General features: G+C 36.0%; 2 protein-coding genes across 2 annotated transcripts; one reads left to right on the top strand and one right to left on the bottom strand.

The window, feature by feature from the left end:
- Nucleotides 1-2,387: 2,387 nt before the first annotated feature.
- LOC131843078 (putative inactive tyrosine-protein kinase Wsck) lies at nt 2,388-5,446 on the bottom strand. Its single transcript, XM_059191677.1, has one exon. The coding sequence runs from the start codon at nt 5,219-5,221 to the stop codon at nt 3,035-3,037; it is 2,187 nt and encodes a 728-aa protein (XP_059047660.1). The 5' UTR covers nt 5,222-5,446; the 3' UTR covers nt 2,388-3,034.
- An 802-nt stretch (nt 5,447-6,248) lies between these two features.
- LOC131843087 (micronuclear linker histone polyprotein-like) lies at nt 6,249-20,683 on the top strand. Its single transcript, XM_059191684.1, has 5 exons — nt 6,249-6,383; nt 6,725-8,801; nt 9,984-10,123; nt 16,340-16,567; nt 19,622-20,683. The coding sequence occupies exons 1-5, from the start codon at nt 6,362-6,364 to the stop codon at nt 20,035-20,037; spliced, it is 2,883 nt and encodes a 960-aa protein (XP_059047667.1). The 5' UTR covers nt 6,249-6,361; the 3' UTR covers nt 20,038-20,683.
- Nucleotides 20,684-21,688: the final 1,005 nt, after the last annotated feature.

The raw sequence follows: 21,688 nt of genomic DNA, 5'->3' as shown, positions 1-21,688 counted from the left end.
AAAAACTGGGAGAAATATGATGTCAAATAAGTGTAAGACAAAATAGGCGCGGGTCAGCTAGTAAAAAATAGATTTCGATGCCTTAAAAATTACTATACAAAACTGTCATGTATATACATTGTCATGCGATAATTTTATTATTTTACAAAAAAAAGTTCAATAATGATCATTTCTAGTGATTTCTACAAATAATATATTTTTCCTAATAAATAAATATCACTGGATTTTAGGCGTTTGGCACCAGCAGTATCAGATAGAATGTAAGGGCTACCTTCTTATACCTTCAATTCTGATTACAACCTAATATTTCTACTACAACAGGATCAAAAGAATTGCATGTTGTTCTACTGGGCTTCTCTTTTCAAACAGTTAGCACTCGCGACCAACCAAAACCTGATCCTTTACAAAAAATCACCTGCAAATTAGGGCTAAGCAAGTGTTGAACTTGGGACTTCGTTGGCAGATAGCTGTGTCTGCAAACTGTGGAGACACATGGAAAAAGATATTTCATGGAACTATTTCCATGAAATATCTTTTATAGTATTGTGTACCTATTACACAATACTATAAAGATATACATATATATATACGTGTACAAAGAAATGAAATTAAGTGTCTGTTTGTAATTTCAAATTAACAGCTTTTCACTAAATGCATATAAAAGCACTTACATCAGAAAATTAATTTAAAATCTTGTCAAATGTCTGTCTGACGTGTTAATCTCGGAAACGACTGGATCGATTTAGACGGGACTTTCGTATACAGCTAATGTTATAAGTTTACTTTTATTTTAGAAATTCTATTAAAAAATAAACTTCACGCATACGAAGTCTCAGTTAATAGTCAGTAAACACTATATGAGCACAGCCCGTGACCATATACATAAGGTAATAAACCTATTGAAGAATACATCGCATATCTAGTACCTACAATACTGGTGTAATTCAGAAATGAAAAATTTTTGAAATTAGACTTTAATGTCACAGTTGTAATGTGGACTTTCTAAAATTTGTACTTTTTTATTTAGCCAGTATTATAAGTGTGGACATATCTACGTACATTCTCTTGAAAACATAAGATGGTAAAACCATAAGAAACATACTAATGATAAACCCACACTAAAGATAAACTAAATGTAAGTGCATAAATAATATTGCATAGTAATACGAACACAAAACTTTGAGGAAAAATAGACAAGTACAGGTTAGCCCATAGTCGTATATAAATTCGTACCTACTACCTACGCAACACAATTTGCAGTAAATACAGTTAGTATACATCAGTGATTCCCAAACTGGTCTATATCGACCCCCAAGGGTCTATGACAAATTGCATGGGTCTACGACAGTGGTCATCTTGTTGTTTCTACTTCGTTTTGGATACTAAACTACTGCTTATAGGGACTGGTCTGCTCTTATCACTACGACTGATTTAATTTTATTGTGTTTTTATATTTGACCCTAAATAAATTAGTGCTGGTTGGTAGTTTGTATTCACACGTTTCGACGAAAATGTGAACTTACAAGGATTGTTTAAAAGAGCAACACACAAGTTTCTTGCTTATTCTTCTTGTGATGAGACAGCTTTCCGAATAAGCGGTAGATTTAAAAAAATGTTGACTATTCAAAAGTGCTTAAATTAAGTTTATTTGAATAAATGATTTTCTATTCTATTCTAAACTTTACTACAGTGAGAAATTTACAAATCAATACCAGGTAAGAAAGAGGGGTCTACCCTAAACCGAAATATGGGCAAGGGGCTACGACACAAACAAATCTGGGAACCTCTGGTATACATTATCTAAGCTTATAGGTAACTATGTAAATTTCATATTACAGATAATAATACAGAGTCTTGAGTAATACTAGACTAAATTTTATGCAAAATATACAGACATTGTGGAGGCGATTGTTAGTAATTACTCCATCGTTAACTCAGGTTGACCTCCATGCGGTTCCCCCTGGAATCCATCCTGATAAATTAATCGTGAATTTGCCACAACAGGCCAACTGACCTGATCTCCTGCTCATCTTATCATCCTCACTGGTGCCCTGCCAGCGTAAACCGTTAGCGCAGGCGGGCCCACCATTCCATTATCATCCATTAAAAATATACAAACATATCTATTATAGCTAAGGTTAAATACATTATTTCACATTATCATATTATTGTATTATATTTTATTTCGTACTACTTATTATTAATAGAAAGTATGAATAGATACATTTTTTATATTATTTTTATTTTGGGTAGGAACATATAATTTTTCAATGCATAAAAGATAAAAGTAGATAATTATTACTGGTACGAATTTCTTGCATTTATATTTTTGGTTTTTAATGAAGATATTATTTTTATTGGCCCTTTTAGTGATCTTTCTGTGACACGCGACAATTGCATGTAGTCTGCTTCAAAAATAAATTATTATATACCTGAATGTATTTCAACGTCAGTAAGTACGGGATTTTAAAATATATTCTGCGGTCGTTTCTAGGATTCTGGGCATTCTGTCTTTTTAATGTATTGCATTAATATGATTGAAAACATGTTATATGTACCAATAGAGTATTATCAACTATTCGTCCAATGATTATTTATAAATGAATAGTTGATATATATCTAGCGACATTAGTAATACTTTCCTCATTGGGTATTTCATGAATATTACAGCTGGATTTTGCGGATTACAAAATCTTGAAAGCGTCTGATAACCATAAATGTATCTACACATACTTATTCTTCAGCTAAGTGTTCAATTTAAAGTAATATATTGCCAACTTTCCACCCACCAAGAGGAAGGACATTATAATCATGTTTTAAACTCACAATTTATTTTCTGGTATCTAATTCTACAGTATTACAAGTAGTTAAACAGAGAGAGAGATATATAAAGCTACTGAGTATGATGAGCGAAATAGCTGCCACATCACTCAACTTGAGTATCTAGTACTAATTACGAAGCATATACTCTTTGGATACGACATTTCATTGACTAATGTCACTAAATTGCTATATTTCATTAGTATAACAAAAACTATGATATAACTTCATATTGTGGAACATACAGTTCATAATTGAAGCCGTTATAGTGCGTGAAACTAATGCTCCTCGTTCCGGGAGCTTCAACGAAAGGCAATAGTTCATTTAGAAGGGACGAAAACGACGGTCTCTCATCGGGATCCACCTGCCAGCACTGTAAACATAATTGGAACAGCTCGTCGCCAACGTACGACGGCTGCGACGGCCGCATGCCCCTCAAAACCCTGGCGGCTACATCTTTGTTACCAGTGTGGGAGTATGGCGTGGCCCCTAATGTCAAAACTTCCCAGACCAAACATCCAAATGACCAAACATCTGCTTTAGGGTTGAACCGAGTCTGGCGCAGCATCTCGTGTGACGTCCACCGCGTGTAATCGGGGGTTTCATGAAGTGGTCTCATGTGAGATAAACCAAAGCCAGCCACTTTCGTGACTCCATTTGCGGTGATCGCGATGTTGCGACAACATAAACGTTTGTGAACAATCTTCTTGCTGTGAAGATACTCCATGCCTCGAGCGATGTCCACACAGGTTTGCAATATTTGGTTTTCAGTTAGGAGACAAAATTTGTTATTCTGGAGGTCTCGTTGTCTACTCTGCAGTAACATTCCTTTTAAGGGCTGTTTACAATCGTGGAGCATAACAAATAGTGTTGTGTTAGTTTCACAGATTCCAATCAAGGAGATGACATTTTCATGCTCACTTGATTTAATAAGTATATCCAATTCCTGTAACATGAGTCTCTTGTCAGGTTTCTCCAACTCCCTGTCTGATATCACCTGGACGAATCCTGTAGTCTGTGCCCCATGTTGCTGTACTAAGCCTTTTGTGAATTTACCATAGCTACCAAGTCCGACGACACAAGCTATGTCAATTTCCAGGAGGTTACGAGGTATGTTCCATAGCTTACGTTTCAGGTTGCCATAGTAGTCAACTCTTTCATCTTCGTCTTGAAGGAATCCGGAGTTTTCTATCTCAATACAGGGTTCACTTAAACTTAAGGGGAGTGATTGGGAGCCACGTTGCATCCGTGCTAGTTGGATTTTCTTGCGAAGTATGATGAGGAGACCAACACCAATTAACAGTAGTACCACGCCAATAGCAATGGCAGCACCCAATGCTACCACCATTGGAGAAATCTCTTCGGGTTCATTGATATTCAAGATGATCTTTTTAGTTGAATCTGCATACCTCACTTTTCGAATATGGCCTTTAATACTGACAACACCAAGGGATACATCAATATCATTGGTCAGAGGCAGCGGTGCATTATAAAATCCATTATACGTACTCCGGTCCCCAATTACAAAGTCCTGCTTTATATCATTGGGGTCTAACTCTGCAGTGATATAGTATGGGAGGCCTTGTTCATGTGCATATGAGTAATTACTAAGATTTTCAATAAGAAATCCTTGTTGGTACAATTCAACGGAGACAACAATTCTGTACATTGATACTGGACCATTATTGTTCTTAGCTTCAGGGATATGTACGAGCATTCGATCGCCATGTCTCTCCTTCACATCTACATCTGGGGGACTGGGGTCTGGTGTGCCAATCACTGTAGTAACACTGACTGTGACATTAGGCCCCTCCTCGTCATGATTAGTGGCTGCTACACTGACATTGTACAAAGACCCTGGATGCAAGTTTACTAACACAAACTGGTATGTACTATTTGAGAGCCTCCATTCAAAAGGTGGTAACGGGTAATCTGCATAACTTTCTAAAGGTGTAGCTCTCACCACATAACCCGTAATAATTGAATATGCCTGGGGTATGGTCCACTGTAAACGGGCCGTAGTTTCTGTGAAGTTCGACACATCTAACGTAGTAGGTGGACCAGGGGCTCTCACATCCGTATCGTAAACACTGCCAGCGTTGTCCCCACCACACTTTTGAGTTTCATTCTTAGGGCACGGCGTATCACACAAGTCTAACGAAATCCTGAATTGACCAGGAATATTACCGCAAAAACAGGTGGATTCGTTACCGATGAGTGCGTATTTGTAATAAACTTGCTCGCAAGCCGACAGGCACACGTCCACAGATTGTCCTGTGTGAGTATTCAATAGATCCTCGATTTTAAATCTGTAGCAGCCAATGTAGTCGCCGCGATCACATTTGCAGCAACCGATGAATAAAATTAGTACTAGGAAGGCGTTAATACATCGCTTACCCATTGTAATTGTATATCACCATTGACTCATCGCACGGCTAAAGCGTATAGTTGTTTTTAAAGTCAACACTCCTTGAAGCAACTAACCATGTATGAAAAGTCGAAAGTTTTAATTATCTTAAACTTTATAAATAATATGTTCTGTTAAATTATACGTAGTCACCATAAAATACTATAAATTATATCAATAAACGAATCACAACAACGGAAAACGTTCTATTTTGTTTGACTGAGCTGAGACTGACGTGGTGTAAGACTTGCAGAACTGACGTATAGCTAAACGGTTAAGACCAAAAAACCAGTGAAAGTAGTGATGCGATTAAATACTTAATCAATTCGTTAATCCACTTGGGTATTTCTGAAAGATAGAATGCTAGTATAATACGGTGAAATACTGTTCAAATGGAAAATTTATGTTAACAACTCTAAATATAAGTTTTTAGAACAAAAAAAAAAAAAAAAGAATAAACAACATATAGGTACATATATAAAAGTTAAGTAGAAGTAGAAGGGACAAAAAGATAAGCTGTTGTTGTATTAAATAAAATGTAGAATTATTTTAGTCTTACATTTGAGTGAATAATATTATGCAAATGACGTTTTTAACTTACTTCAATATATTACCTCATTTTCTTGAAATAAAAGTACTGACTATTGCAAGTCTGCACTACGAAAGTATTAAAATTGGTGTATACTGAAAAATACGGTTCCTGTTATAACTTGTTGCAAGTCACTGGCATTAATTATATAGAAAAATATATAATGTATATGTCAATATAATGTACATTAAATAAATAATGAAATGGCCTATATCTTTTACAAAACGTACGTCTTTATCAATAAACATATTGATACAATTACAAAAAATACATTACACATTTAAAACATTTGTAGGAAAGCTTTTCGAACACAATCGATTGATTTATCCAAATATCGATTAAAGATCGCTACATGAAAATGACATCAATCTAGTTGTCAGATTATGACGTGACAGTTAGTATTTCAGTTACCGATTTCTAATTTTTAAAAAATCTGAGCGTTATTTATTTTCATCAGTTTGATGCAAGCAAAATATTATTTGACTTTAGAATTGTGTGAAAAATATTATTGCTATATTTAAAAGTGACAAATACATAATTAGAAAATGTCCACTAGATCCGGGAAACGTAAGTACCGAGAACAATTTATTTTGTTGTTTATTCATTCAAAGTATTATAAATATTAAATTACTATTACAGTTTAATCAATTGAATCACGTAATAAATAATTATAATAATCCGTCCCAGTGTCGTACCCAGCCCAAAGTTTCCCATTACGCTTGCAGCGTTTCCGCCCTGAATAGCAAGAGAATTTCTTCAGATATGATAGGAGTCAGATACGATCCGGAACTGGCATCCTGGCCAGTTGTTTTATAAAAAAATCATTCAATTACTTAATAGTTTATGAATTTAAATTTAGAATTTATATTACTAGTTTATGAATTTGAAATTGAAATCTGTTATTGCAGGGATCCACGGGTCATTTCATGACAATGAACAAATTGTTAATACTGAATTTGTTGCTAAAACGGAAAGAAAGACACGAAACAAACGACAGAAGGAGAATGCAGAAGATACTGTACTGACAACAGCCAAGAAGTCGAAGAAACGTAACAACTATGTCAGTTATCCAACAGACGATGAAACAGCGGCCGAGATGGGCGTCTCCAATGAAATAGAGGGCCATAAGCCTCGAGTATTGCGGAGCAATATGTTAAAAGAACAGGATTTAAATGTGTCCAACAGGGAGGTGGAAACTGTTAAAACAAAAAATATACGCTCCACAAGGCGGACTAGAAAATTTTCAGAAAACATTTTGGAAACTGTTTTCAAACAAGCAGAGAAGGCTCATTTAGATGTGGAACTGGAAAATAATGAAACAGGCATAGGTAAAGCTAAAAAGAGTAAAAAGAAAAAGGCAAAAGAGCACATGGAAATTGATGTGAACGAAGGTAAGATTGTTTCTAAAAAACAATCAAAGAAGAGACGGCAGAAAAGAACAAGTACAAATGATGCCAATGCTAAAAATAATAGTCTTAACAGGAGTGACTCATCGAATGGCTCTTATTATAGTGCTGCAGGCAGCCCACCATCAGTTCATAGCGATGGACACAAAAAAGCTAATTCAAATATCTCTGAATTAGATACAAATACAGAAATAGAACATGTCGAAATTATTTCTAAAAACAAAAATAAGAATAGAAGTACCATTAAAAATATTGAGGTCTCCATAAATAAGAATGAAGTTGAAGATTCTAATAAAAATTGCACATTTCAAGAAACTAAGTCTGACCATTTAAATGATACATTTGATAAAGAAACAAGGAAGAAAAGAAAATCTAATATACAAAATGGTATTTATGAGGCTGATATATCAAATAAGTCTCATTCTGGAAGACTTAAGTCAAGAAGTTCAGATGTTTATGAGAAATTAAATAATACATTTGATAAAGGCACTCATGAAAAGTTTTTAAAATCAGATTTAGATAGGAAGTCCCAAAATAAAACACATGAGAACTCAATTGAAGAAAGAGAAATCATTAACACACCTTCTGACAAGGCTACAAATAAACGAAAGTCTCTAAGATCCAATTCAGAGGTGTTCAAATCACTTAATAATACATTTGACAAATCAGATAATAAAGAATTGGTAATCTTTAACAGTACTTTTGAAAAAGACAATGGCAGCAAGAATAGTACACTTGAAAATGGTAGTAAAAACTTTGCAGGAAACCTTAACACAACTTTTGAAAAAGTTGATAATGATATATCTGAAAGGCTTAACACTACCTTTGAAAAAGACAAGCCAGTTACAGAAGCAATAGAATCAGGACTTAATACAACAAACACAATAAACAATACATCTGAGGAGTCTACTGATAATCAACTTAAAATTAACACAACTTTTGATAAAGAAGAAACTAAATTGAACTCAACATTTGACAAGACCACTCCCAGAAACAGTATCAGGAGACATTCAAAATCATCACTGATCACTTCTGATGACACAGACAACCTGACCTTTGACAAATCAAACGATAATTCCAGAATCAGTGTGAGTGATGACTCTGGAACGGAAAACATTGTGAATACTACACCTGTATTGATTGAAAGTAGCATAGATGAATCAAGAACAAACAGTTTGACAGATTCTTCTAAAAAAACATCTGATGTGCCTATAACCCCTTTGAAAAGGGAGGGAACATTTACTAAAGATGATCCCAAGTTTGCCAATAAAGCTACAGATTCACCGAAAAGAACCCCATCGAAACGTATAACTCTATCCACACCAGGGTCTACTCCATTCCCCTTCTCTAAGAGCTCTGAAAAGGAAAAGAGCAGGCTGAATGTAACTCGGTCTATCGAGAGGGCAGCAAGACGGTCATTATCACTGGACATTCCCTCAAATGCCGCTTCGAGGACCACCAAAGTGATGTTCTGCAGTCCAGTCAACAATCCTGCTGTTGTACTGCAGCAGAGAAGAAAAGTTATAAAATCAAATTTAAAAGGATCTAATAAGAGTTTTGTTTTTAATGAGGATGGTAAGTGAATCATTAATTACTTAGTACTACCTGCAATTTCATTGCCATGAAACCACCAAGCATCAGTCTAGCGGTTTCCATCACTATACTTCGCTTCGGATGGTTGTAGGTACCATTCCTCACAATGCTAACATTTATAATCATGAGTATGATTGTTTGTGTTGTTCAGGGTATTTTTTTTTATTCTTGATAATGGAATGGTGCACCTGCCTGCGCTGGCGGAGCACCAGTGATGGATGATATGATGAGCATGACGTCAAGTCAGTTAGCCCATCGTGACAGATTAATGAGGAATTTATCACGACGGTTTCCAGGGGGAACCGCGTGGAGGTCAACCTGACATGGTACATTGCTAGCAATGGGGTCAACAGTCCTCATTACTAACAATCCCCTTCCAGAGGATTGTTCAGGGTATTTTCTATATGTATTTGTATGTATTTTAAAAAATATTTCTATAACTTGTCTAGTACCTCTAACACAAGCTCTGCTTAGCTAAGGACTAGAAGCTGGCGCTGTATGAATTGTCCAGGGCTATTATGACTATAATTGACTACAATAAGAGTACACTTTTGTGGTTTAAGTCATTTGCAGAAAGTCAGTCAGATGGATATCTTCAATAGGATACGTTTTTCCATTTGTATTGTACTTGACCCACGCGACTTCGTCTGCATCACACTTATCATTATATATCGCCCAATTACATAATATCTTATTAAATTATAGCCTATGTGTTATTCTGATGTATAAGCTATGTTACTGTAAAGTTTCATCAAAATCCGTTCAGTAGTTTTTGCGTAAAAGAGTAACAAACATCCATCCATACACACAAACTTTCGCATCATTATATAGTATAAAACAAATCGTTGTTGCTGTCTGTCCGTCCCTATGTATGCTTAAATATTTAAAACTACGCAACGAATTTTGAATCGGTTTTTTTTAATAGATAGAGTGATTCTAGAGGAATGTTTATATGTATAATACATGTACACCCGTGCGAAGCCGAGGACGAGTCGCTAGTTTATAATATTAGGAACATTAAAACAGTAACTATCCCGAATTATAGCCTCAGAAATAAAGCTATAAATATTTTTGAGTAACATTGGTGAAATAACATGCTCTGTAAAGGCAGCAAGAATTAAAGACAAAAAAAGAAGTATGACATTAACATATAGTTTATTGCAGAGAGTGCGACCCGGGCGGCGCCCCGCAAACGCTCGTACACGCAGAACGATGCGGATGACGAGCGAGCCAAGAGAAAGCGCCTCGCAGATGACCAGCAGTTGTCCGTGAACAGGCTGTCGCGGCCCAGGACTCCCAGCGCTACAGGTAAATTAAGACAAATTGTAGGGCTTTCTTAAAAATAATGATAATGTAATAGTGCACTAACGCTGTAGCGAAATGCAGTAAGTATACATGATCTAAGTTTATAGGTAACTAGCTTTTGCCCGCGGCTTCGATCGCGTTAATTTATCGCCATAGGGGTGGAATTTATCAAAATTCTTTCTTAGGGGATGCCTACGTCATAGTAGCTTTATGCATGCAAAGTCTCAGCCCGATCAGTTTAAAATTGATAAAGTTTCATACAAATTTTGATCACCTATTTTATCCCCTTGGGGGTAGAATTAATCAAAATGCCTCTTTAGCGGATGCCTACGTCATAACATCTGCCTGCATGCCAAATTTCAGCTCGATCCGTCCAGTGGTTTGGGCTGTGCGTTGATAGATCACTATGTCAGTCACCTTTGAGTTATATATATAGGTAACTGTAAATTTGATCAGGCAAAATTTTATTTAAAATATACAAACATTGGGGTAAAGAGATTGTTAGTATATGAACTAACTATCTACTTGACGACCTCGGTGGTCTAGTGGTTTAGCACACCGCTTTACGTCCGATGGTCGCGGGTTCGATTCCTCGCACGGCACAAACATTTTTATTCACGAGTATAATTGTTTGTGTCGGTCTAAGTATTTTCTATGTATTCCTATGAAAAAAATCTATGTATTTGTATCAGTTATGTAGTACCCATAACACAAGCTTTAGCTAACTTAACTTGGGTCTAGATGGCGCTGTGTGAATTGTTATGAGATTATTTATTTGTATATAAATAATTACTCCATTTTGCTTCTGGCTTCAGAAATGCTGATTCCTTGAGAACTATAAAGAAGTAAATGCATATGTAGGTTTTTTTTTAATTTCTTCCTCAATAATGTGTTTACTTTCCCTTTTTTTTACCTCTATGTGGTAAAAAAAAAAGTAGGCGATAGCAGTGTTCTTATACTCCTTCGCCAATAATTTTTCAAGACAGAAAAGAGTCACTAGTTACGTGACTCAGGGACGGTTTGGTACGGCGATGTAAAAGTTATTGGAACAGACCAGTGTTGTCAGTTTCCTTCTAAGGGTCTAAAATTCTCCCAAAATTCAAGTTTCAATTCAATTCAAGAATAGAATAGAAAATCATTTGTAAACATAAACTTAATTTAAGCAGTTTTGAATAGTCATAATTTTTTAACTACCGCTCATTCGGAAAAATGTCTCATCACAAGAAGAACGAGCAAGAAACTTGTGTGTTGCTCTTTTAAATAATCCTTGTAAATTTACACTTATAAGTCGAAACTTGTGAATACAAACTACCAACCAGCACTAATTTATTTGGGTCAAATATAAATATACAATAAGATTAAATCAGTCGTAGTGATAAGAGCAGACCAGACATGAAGTAACATCTCCCAATATCTTTATTAAATATCCACATATTTCTTAGTATTTAACTGAAGGATAATCTTTTTTAGTCCGCTTGTTTTATCATAATTGTTTACGGTTATTTTTTTTATAAATCAATAATAATAAATACAATATCTCTTGCAACTCACACAGCGCCATCTAGTCCCAAGCTAAGCAGAGCTTGTGTTATCAGTACTAGACTACTGGTATAAATACATAGATACGTTGTTTTTTTTTGTGAATTCATAATATACATGGAAAACACCCAGACCGATACAAACAATCATACTCGTGAATACAAATATTTGTATAGTGCGAGGAATCGACTTCGCGACTATCGGAAGTAAGGCTGTGTACAAAACTGCTAGACCATCAAGACCGTTAATTGATTAATAAACTTGATTACCTTCTACAAGGATGTCAATAATCCCCCTTCATTCCTTCGCCCCATCAGTACCTTCCTCCCAAATTTCGCCACATAATCTCCCGAAGTTTTGGGAGTGCAGCCCCAATCTGGCATCACTAATGAAGAATAACAAAGTAAGTTACGCTATGCGGCGTTACCTAACTCGCTTCGAACTTACAAGTTAGCACGATATCTTACAAATACATGCACTGCGATATACTAGAAAAGATAAGTGTTAGTACAAGGTTATTCAGGACATCTTGACCCAACTTTGATGGAAAACTTTTGAGTAGATGTAGCTGAAACTAATAACTTTGTAGTCCATATATATCTCTGATCGACTCTCCGATTATTGGAGTGTCGGTAACAACCAAAATCTACGGGCTACCTTTTACCATCGCACCGCTCGCCATCGAAAGGGAATTCATCCACACAACCTGCAACCTAAGTGGTGTCGGACAGTACGGTTTTAGAAGAGCTACCTTCCGCGCACACTTAGATTGTGGAATAAATTACCTGCCAAGGTTTTATTGCGAGACTACAGTACGGGGTGTTTCAAGAAGGGTATATTACTTAAGTGTCGGAACTTCCTGGTGTTTCAGGTGTCCATTAGCCTATGGTATTCGTTTACCATTGATCATTGATCTTATTTCCTCTATCTATAACTTCTGAATGAATTCTGCCGAGTACTTCGGAATGAACTTCCTGCCGAGGTTTTCCCACGAGACTACAGCATGGGGTTTCTCAAGAAGGGTATATTAAGGTTTCTTAAGGGTCGCCAACGCGCAAGTGATACCCCTGGTGTTTCAGGCGTTCATAGGCTACGGTAACCATTTACCATCAGATGGGCCGTATGCTTGATTGCCACCATAGTAGTATAAAAAAAAAACATGAAGCTGTTTCAAAAACAATCATTTTATTAATATTTAATGTATTTATGTATATGCTTAGGTCGTTATGTATTTATATAGTTATATACATAATAATAATAATAATCTCATGACAATTCACACAGCGCCATCTAGACCCAAGTTAAGCTAGCTAAAGCTTGTGTTATGGGTCCTAGACAACTGATACAAATACATAGATATTATTTGTTTTTCGTAAATACATACATACTATACATAGAAAATACCCAGACCGATCAAACAATCATACTCATGAATACAAATGTTTGTGCCGTGCGAGGAATCGAACCCGCGACCATCGGTCGTAAAGCGGTAGACTAGACCGCTAGACCACCGAGGTCGTCATATATTTGCTTTAATATATTTAGTATAGTATTTTTTTATATATGTATTTTAATATGTAGATTTATTAACTGTACATAGTAATATTCTATTTGTGTATTTAGAACTCTTGCACTACCATTATCCGCTAAATATGTCCACAGTCACAGCGTTAGGTTCGCTGGAAGAGATCTCTTTCAGAATAGAATAGAATAGAAAATCATTTATTCAAATAAACTTACGTTGAAGCACTTTTGAATAGTCATCACATTTTTTTAATCTACCGCTCATTCGGAAAGCTGTATCATCACAAGAAGAACGAGCAAGAAACTTTTTCTTTTTTTAATAATGCTTTATTCATGACCATGGATACAAGTCCAGTCAGTCGAATACATTTAATAATGAATTGAATACAAAACATAAAAATTAAAACATTTGCTGCTGTGTGTGTGTTGCTCTTTCAAATAATTGTATTCTTACTTTACAATTTAAGTTTTAGTGTGTGAATACAAACTACGTTTTTTTTTGTATATGATAATGAAATGATACACCCACCTGCGCCAACGGTTTACGCTGGCGGGGCACCAGTGGAGGATGATAAGATGAACATGAAGTCGGGGCCCAGTTGGACGGTTTTTGCCCATCCAGATGGTCGGCACAAATTCACCCATCTCAGAATATTATCACGTTGGCAGGATACAGTTTCTAATAAGTTTAGAACGGATTTCGTACGAGTTAAGTGCTAGTAGCTTCATGACCATGGATACAAGTCCAGTCAGTCGAATACATTTAATAATGAATGATCAAAACTACAAATTACTAACAATCTCCTGTGTGTGTGTTGCCTTTCAAAATGCCTTGTGTTTTTGTGTGAATACAAACTACGTGTATGATAATGGAATGGTGCACCCGCCTGCGCTAACGGTTTACGCTGGCGGGGCACCAGTGGAGGATGATAAGATGAGCATGAGGTCAGATCAGTTAGCCCATCGTGACAAATTCACCAAGAATTTATCACGATGGTTTCCAGGGGGAACCGCGTGGAGGTCAACCTGACATGGTACATTGCTAGTAATAAGATGATCAATCTACATTACTAACAATCTCCTTTCCCCCCGGAATGCCTTGTGTTGGGTTCATTAGATCACACAGTCGATGACTGAATGCCTCTGACCATCTAAACCAGTGGTCTTCAAGTTTTTACAAATAAAGGGCCAAATAAATTTTTTTTCTGCATAGCGGGGCGCATCATACTATATAGATATATCATAGATAATAAATAAAAAAATCTTTATAAAAATATTATAAAGATTTTTTTATTTATTATTAAAGGTACTTTTTATTACTTAATTGTCGTCGTTATTGAGAGTGGGCCTATGCTGTTGGCGGGCCGCAGAAAACATCGGCGGGCCGCAAGCAGCCCGCGGGCCGCAGGTTGAAGACCTTTGATCTAAACTAAAATAACAGCCATAACACTTACTATTGTATTTAACATGTGGACATATCTGTGATGTACAAACAGACAAGCACTAAACCGAAAGCCCTTAACTCCCCACTAAATCCTTTTATTGTACATATAAATAATTTTATAGTCCCAATAGCGATATCACATTCGTGACTAGCGATATCGTTTATGATAAAACTCGCTGTTCAACGACACAACGAATCCAATCGTAAAAAACTTACGTTTTTTATGACGGGATTTTATTGATTGATTACCAGTATTACGATTTTTTTACGAAACCAATATGATTATTACGTCATGAGTAAGCTCTTTGATCTGGCTTCAAATTGAAGTTCAAAATATCTTTATTCATGTAGGTCTATTTTGTATATTTATTTATGTAGGTCTATTTAGTCATATTTTGATTCTACCACTCATTCGGAATGCAGATTCATCACAAGAAGAATGAGTGAAATGTAAAGACGTCAAATAAGTGTGATGCAGACGAAGTTACGCGGATCAACTAGTCAAATTAAAATTCAAAATATCTTTATTCATGTAAGTCTATTACAGACTCTTATGATATGTCAAATCTACTTGATTGATTTCGAGATGAGAACTGAAAATAAATTCAGCTCGTATTTTTTTCAAATAAATGTACATGTTTACAATAATAGGTACAGATTCATTTATAAATACAGATTTAGGAATTCTTCGTTCTCATTTCATTATCTTCATCACCCTTAGGTAAGGATTACCAATCCATTATTATCCATTAAAATCATCATCATCAATTCGTGAAGCCTGTTAAGAAAGAAAGAAGAAAGAAAGAAAAAAATATTTATTCAGTGCTTTTCAACAATGTTACAATATAAAAAACAAGCAAACGAAAAAAAAGATTAAATAAAATGTATATATAATTAAACTTAATTTACCATGTAGATAATACACCAGAAAGAAAGAAAGAGACAGAAAGAAAAATATTTTATTCAGTGCAATGTAAAAAATACAATATAAACAACAAACGAAAAAAAAGAGCAAATAGAATGTACATATAATTAAAGGAGGCTTCTGCGCTTGTGAGAGGAGCTTGGCTACCTGCTTTAGTAGTCTCGGCTCTACGCACAACGGCCCAGCCCAGAGAGGCTGGTTGCTGAGAATGGAGTCTAATTTACATTATTACATTCAACCATTAAAGTTTTCCAATGTGTTTGTTACACGGTTTCGTAAAACATTTTCTTATAGCATAAGGAACAAACAAGCTTGCATTTCACCAATGAGTGAACTGTACATGAAAGAACGGATAAAAAATGATAAATACTTGAAACAGTAGTAGTGAAAAGTCAAAAAAAATTCAAAATATCTCTATTCATGTAGGTCTATTACAGACTCTTATGATATGTCAAATCTACCATACCATATCATCAATTCGAATTTGAAAAGTAACAATTAATTAATGTGATAATTGTAAAATTATTAAAGACATACATTTGTTTATCCGTTGTAAAAACCCATAATTATTAGAATCTTTATCTCTCCTGTGTGGTGGCCCCACAAAATTTGTTAAATATCCGTTTTAGCTTTTAGCTTTTAAGTTGTATAGTATATAAGATAGATAGCATCTAAGAATACTGTAATAATTATATTATTAGTTTTGGGTAAACTACCCGTAGAAGAAAGTACAATAGGTACAGTATGTACAGTTTCAGGTCGCCATTGTTATTATTATTATGTGCAGGTAAACCAGAACCGACCACACCGTCAAAGAGCATCCCAACGCCATCAAAATCGAAGTCCGATACCAAGATATCGAGAACCAAACTGCCCAACTTCGCAGCGCTGCACCAGCGCAGATTCGAGAAGATGGAGTCCCTGGACGAATGCCAGGAGAGGAAGGCAAAGAGAGCGCGGCAACTGCTGGTGCCGACCGCTCCCATCACGGTCCTGGAGAGAAGCAGCCCCAGAGGTAAGTCATAAAATTATCTTAAGGTGTTTGGAGAGAGAAAGGACATTCTATTTCTTCTTGTCCTTTGACATGTTACATGGTTTCAGGAAGTAGGACAAGGAAGGACATACATGGGATGAGTATGCGTGAGTGAGACAGATATGCACAGTAAAACGCGCGCTTATGTTTCTATTAATTGGTAGTTAAAAATGAATGAACGAATGCGCGGCTGCGTGTGAGTGAAATAAGTATTGGTCGAACTATCGCTGCGTAAGGAAAGTATAGTAAAAATGAAATAATGTTACGTTTCGGCGTATAGAAAGAATACGTCTTTTGTGACTCTTTTATGGAAAATGTGTTTTATTTATCACTTACAAGTAATGCTATTTCAAGTAGAGCCTACTTTTAATAATAGGCTCCCAACCAATCGATCCGCCGTCCAATTCAAAATTACGACGGCCTGAGCCGACCTTCAAACCTCTAGTGGTGCCCTCACACTAAAGTCGTATCCGTCACGCGGGAGTTGGCATTCAGCCGCTCCATAAATTCTTCCTTTAGTTTGGAGTGCCATCTGCACTCGCCTCCTATCGTCCGGTGATGCTGTAAGGGCTGTGACGAACAGCATTAAAGTGGCCGGAAAAATAAATTGCAGAAGGTGCAGCTTGTGGGGACTGGTCTGTTTGGGTTACGAACACTGATTAGACTATTTTTTGACAAAATTGCAATAGGATATGCTGGTGGTCACTCTATTCTCCCAAATATTGTAAACATGTACAAGCTCATTCGAAAAGAATACAAGCTGAGTTTCTTGTCAGTTCTTCTCAGCTCGAAAGAACACTGAACTGATGGTAGATTTGACATATCATAAGTCGTAATAGATCTACATGAATAAAGATATTTTGATTTGATTTGATTCGAAATATAATAGCGTATTCATGTAGAATTAGTGAAGTGCAATAATCCTGTATATGAGAGGGATGCGGATTGTTAGTAATGTAGATTAATAATCCCATTGCTACCATGTCAGGTTGACCTCCACGCGGTTCCCCCTAACAATTATTCCCTGGAAACAATGTTAAATTCCTGATGCGATAAATTCCTCCACTGGTGCCCCGCCAATTAGTATTATCTGCCGCTTCTTTTGTGGCGCCATCCTTTTGGCCTATTTTAGCTTATACCGTTAGCGCTGTGATTATTATTTATTGATTTTATTATAAATATAATAATTATAATATATATCAATTATTATCAATTATTTTGATAATAATCATATAGATTCTATTATCAAAAACTCCTGCATATGGAGTACCAAACTACCTTCAAATAAAGACACTTGGCGGTGATCTCCGGCTGAACGACCTGACCTCGTGTTCATCTTATCCTCCACTGTTAAACCCTTAGCGCAGGCGAGTGCACCATTCTATTATTGTTCCTTTAAAAAAAACTCCTACATATAGTGTACCGAACAACCTTCAAATAAAGATACTTGGCGGTGATCTCCGGCTGAACGACCTGACCTCATGTTCATCTTATCCTCCACTGGTGCCCCGCCAGCGTAAACCGTTAGCGCAGGCGGGTGCACCATTTATTAATTCATAAAAAAAAACAATAGCTCTTATCAATACGTACGTACTATCGGATATTCATTGCACACAAGTACTAGTTTGTTTATGTATCTGTCACGTCATAATCGATTTTAATAATCTACGATGATAGTAGGTTTTTATGTATTTTGTCCGGCTGTGTTTATATTCTGACAACGTTATGAGCTAGGCCATTGTCATTACACTACAGTGAAATAAAATAGAATAGAAATTATCTTTATTCAAATAAACTCATTACAAGCACTTTTGAATAGTCATATTTTGATTCTACCACTCATTCGGAACGCAGATTCATCGCAAGAAGAATAAGAAAGAAACTTGTGTGCTGCTCACACGCTGCTCACACAATAACAAGTTAGATGCATGCGATAATCAATATAGGAACAGATACACGCTCATTCTTAGTGCAATGAGAGCAAACTAAGAATGAGTGGGTAACAGTTTCTATGTTATCAGCAATACCGTCTTTACCAAAGGGCACACAGGGCCCGTGCCCAGGGCCCATTCTCAGGGGGCCCCCGAAGGACTGTCAATTTTTCTCACACATTTATTCTCAAAAGATTTTTGTCGGGCACACTACACTTTTTTCACAAATCAGTAATGTTATCAAAAGATATTTACAAGGCATATACTACGCCATTATACCGATTACTTCGCCTATTCCTATGTTCTTGTACCTATACCTAATGAGCTTTTTTTTACTTTCTAAAAGGGCCTCGAATTCTTGTGTGCCCAAGGGCCCCAGCCTAGTTTAAGACGGCGGTGGTTATCAGATAATATTGTCAGCGCTATGAGTTTTAAGATATTTCTATAAAAACATTATTGTCATTTACTGATCCAATGATCTGGACCAGTGGTTCCCAATTAGTTTTTGCTGCGTACCACTTCAAAAAGACCTCAAACGAAGTATTATTGTAGCAATCACGCTAATATTATAAATGTGAAAGTTTGTATGTTTGTTTTGCTGATAGCCGCACGTATCCCCCCTTGATGCAACTTCACGGGGTACGTAAGGGTACGCATACCACTAATTGGGAAATACCGATCTAGACCAGAGGTTGTAAACCTTTTTTTATGTAATCGTAAATATTAACAATTAGCTTGTTAATCTGTACGTTTACATTTTTATACAGTTTACGGGCTCATCAGATACGTTTTTTTAATATTCATGATAATTGAATGGTGCATACGCCTGTACTAATGGTTCCCGCTAGCGGGGCACCAGTGGAGGATGATAAGATGAGCATAAGGTCAGGTCAGTTAGCACATCGTGACAAATTCCATTAAGACATCATTTTTTTTTTCTCGGCTCTCACCGGTAATTTTGGTATGTACGGGCCTAAGTAAAGTACATAGCAATGTTATATTATATAGTATATGTACTATAAATAAATTTATTATTATTATTATATGCTATACTGTCACTATTGCACTGTTACCATTCATAAAACTATTATATTTTCCCCACCAGGATCACTTACCAGCTCGGAGCCGCTGTTACCCAAAGACAAAAAGCCAGATCAAACAGTCACAAAAAAATTGGAGACCCCAACGAAGAAATTGCCCACTCTAGACTCTCTGAAGCCAGGCTACACAAGATTCGGCTTCAAAATGAATGTAGAAGTCAACCCATTCAGCATTCCGACCAAGATTGAAGTGAAACCAAAGGAAAGTAAACCTAAAGGCATTGCAAGACAGGTTACATTACCTTCTCTAACCGGCACTACTAGGAGAGAAGCCGCGAAACAAACGGTCATGAGGGAGAAGTCGTTCTCCCAAGCGACAGAGAAAAGAGATGTGAAGAGAAAGGAAAGTAGATCTATAATTAAAGGCGTCAGGACAAACAGACGGTTCGATTTGCAGATGAAAATGAGGAATATCAATTGATTATTAATATAATAAATGAAGTAGTAACTTTAACAATAACTTTGTGATGTAATAAGAACTTATAGCGGGAACTCCGTCATGTAAGTATTTTAAACATGCGTAAGCAGGAAATATAAATTCTTGTTTTTGATTATGGATTAAAGGTGTTTCTAATCTATACATATAAATAAAATTGGAGTGTCTGTTTGTAATATTGAAATAACAGTTTTTTACTACATACATATAAATACGGTACATACACCAAAATAACATTTTTTACAATTTTTGTCTGTCTGTCTGTTGGTTCCGGCTAATCTCTGAAATGGCTGTACCGATTTTGACGGGACTTTTTTTGGCAAGTAGCTGACGTAATAAGGAGTAACTTAGGCTACTCCTTAGGCCTATGCACGACAAGTATCTGCAGATTCTGCCAAACTGAAGAGGAAACGCCGCTTCACATCCTATGTGGTTGTAGCCCACTCATGCATAAACGAAATATCTCCTTTGGAAAGTTTACACTCTTTCCCGAGGAGATAAAAACGATCGCTCCTAAGAATATCCTTCAATTCCTGTCCCTGACGGGTCTAGGTAGCGAACTCTGAAAAGGGCGAGCACAATAGATCTATGTAGGTCGCAGTGCTACAGGTGCTACACATCTGACAATAGCCCAAACAATGCAATAAAAAAAAAATAGGCTACTCCTTATTACATCAGCTACCTGCCAAAAAAAGTCCGCGTCCGCATGGAAAATAAAAGTAGCCTAAGTTACTCCTGTAACTTAGGCTACTTGTATTTTCCACGCGGACGAAGTCGCGGGATCAGCTAGTATTTAATAAAGATATTGAGAGATGTTACTCCAAAACTTAAATTTTGGGCGAATTGTCCAAGGTTATTATTAGTTTACAAAGCAAGCTGTTTAATAGGACCTTAGTACAACGTTAAACACACTCTACCTCTACACAAATACCTATTGCATCTTTTAGGTGCCATATCATATAGTATATTATCTGGCGTTATTTCTGCAACATAATTTTAATGTACTTTATAGATACTAACATAGAATTGTATTTGATAATTTAACAGTATTAACTAATTTTGAATGTTATTTTTATGGTAGTTTATTAACTATTAATTATATTAGTTGTTATTGCGGTATACTATAAATATCTTCACGCCAGTTTCAGTTTGTGGTGTAAGTAGAGTCATATTTTGCCTATCTGTACAATTCTTGCTTCAATCACTTTCATAACATCTCTGTATAGATGCCGTTTCAATAGATAGATAAAAAAACTTTATTTGTATCTCACTACATATAGGCTTAATTACAAATAGTATAAAATACAGATTAGATGCATGTGCTAAATAAATAGATAAATTCTTTATTCACAATTACAGACACATAACATTCATGAGATACAAAAAAAACACGAATTAATAAAAGAAATGTAGGTGACTTTATGTGCCGCAAAAGTTAATAGGTAGCCAACTCAGCATAATGCTACAGATAACTGCAGCGCTGATATTCTGTTGGCTACTTACTTATACTATACTTATTACTAAGAAAATACGATAGACTCTTAAACACTGTAGTCGACCATTTTCCCGCCAAATCACGATCAGCGCAGGTGTTTTTTTTTTAATTTTCGCTCCATAATTAGCCTCGGTAAAATAA

Source organism: Achroia grisella, unplaced genomic scaffold (assembly GCF_030625045.1).
Source record: "Achroia grisella isolate CSIRO2021 unplaced genomic scaffold, CSIRO_AGI_Agris_v1 utg1086, whole genome shotgun sequence".
Classification (NCBI taxonomy): domain Eukaryota; kingdom Metazoa; phylum Arthropoda; class Insecta; order Lepidoptera; family Pyralidae; genus Achroia; species Achroia grisella.
The sequence above is the reverse complement of the archived record's forward strand: the minus strand, read 5'-3'. Positions and strand labels throughout refer to the sequence as shown.